This window comes from Cebus imitator, unplaced genomic scaffold, assembly GCF_001604975.1.
Source record: "Cebus imitator isolate Cc_AM_T3 unplaced genomic scaffold, Cebus_imitator-1.0 Scaffold128, whole genome shotgun sequence".
Classification (NCBI taxonomy): Eukaryota; Metazoa; Chordata; class Mammalia; order Primates; family Cebidae; genus Cebus; species Cebus imitator.
The window spans coordinates 876,922-884,629 of NW_016107443.1; the positions used below are offsets into that span (position 1 = coordinate 876,922).

At 37.3% G+C, this 7,708-nt stretch overlaps 1 protein-coding gene across 5 annotated transcripts in view; it reads right to left on the reverse strand.

Moving 5' to 3' along the window:
• Nucleotides 1-239: 239 nt before the first annotated feature.
• Nucleotides 240-7,708, reverse strand: part of SCML2 (Scm polycomb group protein like 2) — a 126,370-nt gene continuing 118,901 nt past the window's right edge. For 3 of the 5 annotated variants that reach the window (XM_017540627.2, XM_037742793.1, XM_037742794.1), the window contains 3 exons: nt 7,118-7,372; nt 3,375-3,526; nt 864-2,308 (listed from right to left, as the gene is read on the reverse strand). In XM_017540627.2, coding sequence (XP_017396116.1) covers nt 2,180-2,308; nt 3,375-3,526; nt 7,118-7,372 — 536 coding nt within the window. In that variant the 3' untranslated portion in view covers nt 864-2,179. Of the gene's footprint in view, nt 2,309-3,374; nt 3,527-7,117; nt 7,373-7,708 lie in introns of all 5 variants that reach the window. The other 2 variants (XM_037742792.1, XM_037742795.1) reach the window with 2 other exon arrangements.

Below are 7,708 nucleotides of genomic sequence, written 5' to 3' on the forward strand. Positions count from 1 at the left end.
ACAGCGCATCAACTGAACTTCTTACAACCCCCTGGGGTCTCACTGGAGACCCCTGTAAGAAATCAGCCCTTGGCTCTTAGGCATCTGTTTACCAGTAGAATCTGGGCAGGTTTTAAAACTCAAGTATTTGGACACTGTGGAAAGCCACAAGCTTACTAGAGTGGCTGTTTCAGTTCCAACGAATTCATACATTAATGTAATGCAGTAATGATAAATAAAATTACATCTGAGGCTTTAAATGAATCGTTGAGATTTAACTTTATTAATATTTTAAAATATGAAAACTGTAAAACGCATTTATGTAAACACCTGAGGACTGTTCAAGTGGGTACAGCATCTTCATACAAACAATTTGAAAGAAGACCAAGTTTAAGAATCTTATGACATATAAGGAATAACATAGATGAAGCTATTCTTTAAATAGTTGCATTCATGTCTAAAGTACATTTGGTTTTCTAAAAAGAAAATGTACATTCTTGCCCCTGGTGAATATTTTATTGGCATTTACAACAAATGGCTAATACTTTATAACTGATTCTCATAGCTTATAAACATTACATCAAAGTTACACAAAGTAGTAACAATAAACATATAGCACCATTTCCTCTTCAAAGTTCTAACTTATAAAATTAAGCCCTAAACAAGGCCAGGCGCGGTGGCTCATGCCTGTAACCCCACCATTTCTAGAGGCTGAGGAGGGCGGATCGCCTGAGGTCAGGAGTTCAAGACCAGCCTGACCAACATGGAGAAATCCCATCTCTACTCAAAACACAAAATTAGCCGGGCATGGTGGCACATGGTTGTAATCCCAGCTACTCAGGAGACTGAGGCAGGAGAATCACTTGAACCCGGGAGGTGGAGGTTGTGGTAAGCCGAGATAGTGCCATTGCACACCAGCCTGGGCAAGAGGAGTAAAGCTCCATCTCAAAAAATAAAGCCCCAAACAATAAGTCAGAACTAATATATCTTTCAAAGTGTAGCAGAATAAATGGCTCAGAACTAAGCAGATTAACTAGAAACATTGCATAGGACACAGAACTTCCCTGTATGGAAACCGATCTACGGACTATTTCATATCCCCTGAAGGGTAAGTTGAGAGGTACTGGTGATAGCAAACGATGGACATATATTTTTTAAGAAATCAAAACATCTAACTATATACATAGTTCATCGTTACCTCTGTGGCAGTGCAAAGTGCCAGATTAAATTCAAGAAAAAAAGATTTACTTGTGTGTAAACCTACAGGTATAAAACAATATATAAATATGGTAAAGTACCATATGAGGAATAAACACATACAATAAAATATATATCTTCAAAAAATTTGGACATGGGTATCTTCATATAGAGATGTAAGAAAAGAATGCCTAGTTAAATGTACAAGCTTAGTGAAAATATGGAAAGTTTTAAAATAATAGGTATTTCACTGAAAAAATTTAATCCGACTCCATCCAAACCACCCTCGTAGTATAAATATCTCCTGCATAAAATGACAATTCTATTGTATAATTTAAAATTTTTATCAAAAACTGGTAAGAACACTTTATGAAAGCTTATAAGCTCGCTTTTTTCCCTTTATGATCAAATACAACATATAGAGAAATAATAAAAGGAAAACAATTTATATGGCTATTCCCTTTCTAGATATACTGATAGAACATGAACAGAACACTGCAGAGGATCACACAAAATATTTGAGAAAAGATATCTATAGGTGCACCTTTAAATTCTCTGGTGAGGAAAAATTCTCATGGATTTAATTATAGAAGTTGTCAGTCCCTGATATTTTCCCCTTTGGGATTTAGCTGTTTTGGTTCTAGATATAAAGATTAACCAAAATCAAAGGTTTTTCTCTGTTAACTACATTAAGTATATTTGTAAACTGTACAATGAAAATGTAAAAAGACATAAAGAACTGCCAATTTGAATGTGTTAATACTAACGTGTTAAATGCTTTTTAAAGAAGTAGACTGGGGAGGGGCGGCTGTGCCTCCCAAGGCTGGCTGGTGACTCCAGGAAAAAAAAAAAGTTGACTGAACTGTTAATAAAGTTCTGTAATTCTGATAAAACACTTTATAGGAACTGTCTACGAAGCAAAAACTGCTAAGAGAAATACTTTTAAATTAAAATGTTAACAGTACACCTGAGAATTATGTCCAATCTAAACTTACACATTTTTTTAATTGTATTTTCCTTCTTTAAGTTTTTCAATGTAGTAACACAGCTTTAAGGCTGGCCCCAGCTTCAGCCCCATGTACTTCATCATCATATCACTCTTGAGTAGGAACAGAGCCTTCCCATCAATTTCCTACAGACAGAAGGAAATCATAATTGTTAATAATGCTTTCATATCAAGTTATTTATACTTAGGAACATGTAAAATAGAGCAACTGTACACTCCAGATATATATTTTCTGAATCTGCTTTATTTCCTGAAAACTATCAAAAATATTATTTATATAGTGAAGCATCATTTGATGATTTATGAATTTAGTTAAAATCTTAAGAAAAAGAAAATTTAACTTCGAATCTTCAAAAAATGTCCCAAGTATCAAACAATCTGATTTTAAGTAGTGTGTTAAATAAAATACTACATACATCTATGATAAAGGGCCAAAAATTATGAATGGTAGAAATGAATTTCAGATAGTCAATAACTTTCTGAGAAGGGCCAGGAATATGTCAATATCAATGCAAACTATAAATGTGCTATACAGTGTTGTCATTATATTGAAAGCTAATCAGTTAGTTGTCTGAAGCTGGTTAGAAGCTAAAACTAATTACTGATTTTCTTGCAACAGTGAAAAGGGAAAAGGGTACCTCAGACAATAGATGAGTAATTTGATTTGTTAGAAAACACTGAAAATACTACTTAATAGTTACAAGGCATCCTCCTAAAATTCTTTATTACCTTAACCAGTTTATGTTATGGAAGCATATTATTTGGTATTTGTGAGTTCCTGTTTAAAAGGCTGTACTTAATCTTATCCAGTTGCTGGATTCATTGGAGGAAGGCCACCCTGTAATAACTTGTGGTCAACCCCTCCTACTCATGGTCCTGGCGCTGAGCTGGGAGCAGGTTGGGGAGGATCCTTGTATCTGTCATTACAAAGGGGAGGTACACCTGAGAGTTACAATGCTGAATCACCATGTCTTGAAAAGTTGAAGCTGTTTGTATTTTCGGCACTTGGATACTCACTTAAAGAACAGACCATTAATCTACCATTTAAGGAACTAATCTTGAGAAAAATAACCTTTCTCACATAAGGAAAAATCAGTTGATAGGGTTCCCCCACCATCTACACAGTATCCAAATGAAGGGCCTGCAAAGAGGTCATTCAAAGGCAGGAAAACCGGATCAAAAGATACATTACATGTTGCCTGAAGAGGTCGGCGAGGGGGCCTGATATCTGAGGATCTGTATGTTTCATAAACTGTATCACTTCATCCACAGACCAGGTTGAAGGGTCCTTAGAGAAGCCTTGTTTCAGGACACTGGGATCAGGTACAGCTATATAGCTTGGAGCTTCAATGGGGGGAAAAAAGACAAATCATACTTGACCTGATCATTATCCTGAAAGAAGAGATGTTAGGTAGGGAATAATGGTCTCATTCCTGGAACCTTCCGTTAAGTTCCCCAATAAGGTCTCAAGACTCCAACTGTAAAAGCTTATACAAAGATGATATGAGGACAGCTACACAAGAGCATCCAATCTGACCTCCCCCAAACAACAAAAGCAGGTTCAGAAGTTACCTTAAAGCTTTAAAGATCACAAAACAGACTAGGCAACCCAAGGCATCTTTGGCCACAGGCCAATACAGCAAAAGATCTGTTACTTGGGTAATATTAGGTTAATCTAATCTAACCTATGACTTCTCTAAGTCTTTCAAGGAATTTCAATCTCTGTCTACATTAGGTTTATTTTACTAGCTAAATCCGATGGAAATTCCCCAAATTTACAATTGTTTGTTTTTTAGGTTTTGGTTTTTTTTGTTTTTGTTTTTTTCAGACAGGGTCTCACTCTGTTGCCCATGCTGGAGTGCAGTGGCATAAACATGGCTCACTGCAGAGTTGACCTCCTGGGCTTAAGTGATCCTCCCACCTTGGCCTCCCAAGTAGCTGGGACTACAGACACATGCCACCACTCCCATCTAATTTTTATATTTTTGTAGAGACAGGGTTTCTCCATGTTGCCCCGGCTGATCTCAAACTCCTGGGCTGAAGCAATCTGCCCACCTCAGCCTCCCAAAGTACTGGGATTACAGGCATGAGCCACAACACCTGGCCAAATTTACAATTTTATAATTGTTTAAATGCATTCACTTTAATCAAAGAATTTCAACAATCCCTTTATTTTTGATAAGCAATTAAGTCCATTTACCAAATCTCTCTCATGTAGTCAATGAGAATATTTTTAGCATTACTTTACTCTTCAGATTCCTGTCTCTTGTGGCTTAAATGTTTATCTGAATTTTGAAGAAAACAAGATTATTTTCTGCTAAGCTAGGTCAGAAATAACTTTAACATTTAATTCCTTTATCATGTTTAATTGCATGGTAATAGATATTTTGGTTGAAGGTTTATATGTTAAAAAAATACATAACTGAGACATGAAACAATTTAAGTGTTCAAAAGGTCTTAGCTGTACTCTTTACTAAGTTATGATGAAATCTGTGTCCTGACAATTATTCATTTACTCAACCAGAGCCCTTAACTCCCTAAAGTTAGTGTGTGATAAGTGAAGTGAATTCTGTACTTAGGAAGATTTGTTTCTTTAACCAATTTTAAGTTTTTATGTGTGTGAATTAGCCAGAGGTGTACTCTTTCTTTCCTATCATCTGGATTACGGCCATTTTAGAAGCATTCTGAATATTTACCCAGGGGAGGGGTAAAGAAAAACAGAAGATAAAAGAACTTATAGTGGTTAATTTTTTGTGTGTAACTCTGAAGTTTATTTCCAACATCACAACTATGATGTGAAATAAAAATGCTATACCAAAATATATCCTCCCCTCCACATGTCAGAGAAAAAAACGTTGGTCATATCTACAGAGAAATTCTACTGGGCTGTATCCACCCAAGTAAAAATGATGATGGTGTAGACCACCATGTGCCTAAGCCATCCTGACAATTTAGACAAAAATGCCTTCTCCTTTAACTCAACAAAGACACAAAGTAACATGAAAAATCATTGGCAAAGCTAATCACAGCTCCCACTTACATTTTTGTAGAATTCTGGTTTCTGTCATCATAATCTGGTACATTTATGTTTTGAATAACGTGTAACTAGTTTTACAGATTACTGCAGATAAACTATATGCAAAAAGATATGATTTGGGGTATAAAATTAATCTTATATTAAAAATAAAACAATCATAAGATTTTCTGTTTTTATTCTATTAAGAAAATATAATTTACTTGAGCCTACACCTTCAAAACATTAGAGAAGTTTGCAAACATTACATTGCTGTTATTCAAATAATTACATGAAACAAACTAACCATGTGAAAAATAATAAAAGTCCAGTCATGCTTTTCTCCTGAACAGCTCTGTCTTACATGCACTGGCATATCAATAAATATTTCTGGAATAAATATAATGAAAGTATGAAAGTGATTTGATTCTCCTCCAACATTATTGGATTTCTTTCCTATAATAAAGATCAGTAATATTTTTCATTCAAATAATGGGACAAGGCAGGACAGGAAATTGTGTGAGCATCATTGAATGTTAGGAGTGGAATCAACTTTAGGTAACAGTTCAAATGCCTTAAAAATAATAGTAATGACACCTGTAGACAGTTTCTAATGGAAATGCTTACCTATTCTTGGGAGATACAAGCGGCACAGGAGTTAAGAGTACAACCCCAGAGTCAGAGTGCTTGAGTTCAAGGACTGGCCCAGCCACTTTCTAGCTGAGGGACCTTAGCCAAAGAAATTCAAATTTCTCATCTGAAAATGCTTACCAACACCTACATTTTAAGGAATTGTTGTAACAATATAATGTAGGAGGCCATATGAAATATTATATGCCTGGTGTCAGATAGTGATGAAGATGATGATTATTTCTATTAACAGTGGGTAAATTACTAGAAAGCAATGTTATTACTATTAGCCTCTACATTCCTAAGAAGACCAGAGGCTAGCCTTCTGAAGCCCTAAGACTGGCTACCTTAGCACAGCAGTGTTTGACATACATTCCGAAGTGAGATATTCAGCATTAGAAGTAACCTTGTACTGAGAAGGCCTGCCTTCAAAAGGTGATACTTTGTGAAAATACATTAAAATGCAGGGTATACTCTGCAAACCATGCCACCTAAAAGTGAAGACAATCTCCAGAGGAGATGGGGCTGACAATATTAAATGTGTCACAGTGTGTGCAGTGTGGTTGCCCGTAGGTAACACCCATGAGGAAAGGCAAGGGAGTTACTGGGTTCCCACTTTCTTCACTCCTCAACCTCACCTACATGCCTACCTGGAGAAAAAGGACAAAACACTTATTCCCACCCTCACTCTCCTGCACCCTTAATCCTTCAAAGGTACAGCGTTAGCCCTCTTTGCACATGGAAGACTGTTTTGGATCCTTCTAAATGGCAACGGGATGTTGCCCTATTTATGCATGTCATGTCTTCCTGGTGGGTCTGAGGAAGGATGTGGAGAATGAGGAAATGGTGTGGCTGTGGCAACAAGATGCCACCCCAATTCCAGGAGTCAACGCAGGCTGGGGCCAGGAAAGGTCTCAAGAGAGACTAAGAAAAGTGTATAACAGAAAGGAAGAAAGGAGAGGCACTGTCTTTCCAGGTCTCAGAGTCAAGAGAGGTTTGTGCATCCAGACAGGACCCAAGGAAATGACAAATTACAACTGCTTAAGCACTGCTAATCTGAGAAGTCTCTATCAGAGACACGGTTGGTGATCCAGATCCCCAGAGACAGTTGTGATGTCAACAGGACTGGAGGATCCATAATGGTCTGACCCTGACAGTGATGTGAAAGGAAGGACTCAGCCTCCCAAATTTAGCACTTTCTCCAATGTGATACACTCTCAGAGGTTGCTGTTAGGTGTGAAAATCTCAAGGCAAAAGACAAACACAATGAGAATTACTATTTTTGAACATACCTTCACTTTTCCTCTCTATTTGGAATTTAACTTCATGGGGACTGCTCTTGGGGGATGATTTGTCCCCAACTACTGGTGAACTTGTGGTGCCTGGCACACTTTGAGAAAAATCCTTGGAGACTGAAGTGTGAGTATACATAGGATTTCTACAGGCAGGATTCAAACAATTTCCTGAATTTGGTGATGAGCTCTTAGAATCTTCTGAAAGATTTTCCTCTTTGGGAATGCCATCTCCGCCAGGAAACAATGATGCTTCTACAGAAAAAAAGACAAAGGAGGCTATCTTCAATAGACTTACAGTTCTAATACTACTAAAAGGTAAAAAATCTCATCCCTAGCAACAGTTTGCTTAACTTGTGCTATACTGAACCACAAAGTTCTAACACAAAGTTCATGGCTATCCCCTCCTTGGCATGCATGCATGCATTTATTGAATGACTGATTGAGACAGAGTTTTGCTCTTGTTGCTCAGGCTGGGCTGCAGTGGCTTGATCTTGGCTCACTGCAACCTCCACCTGCTGGGTTCAAGCGATTCTCCTGCCTAAGCCTTCTGTGTAGCTGGGACTACAGGCACCTGCCACCATGCCTGGC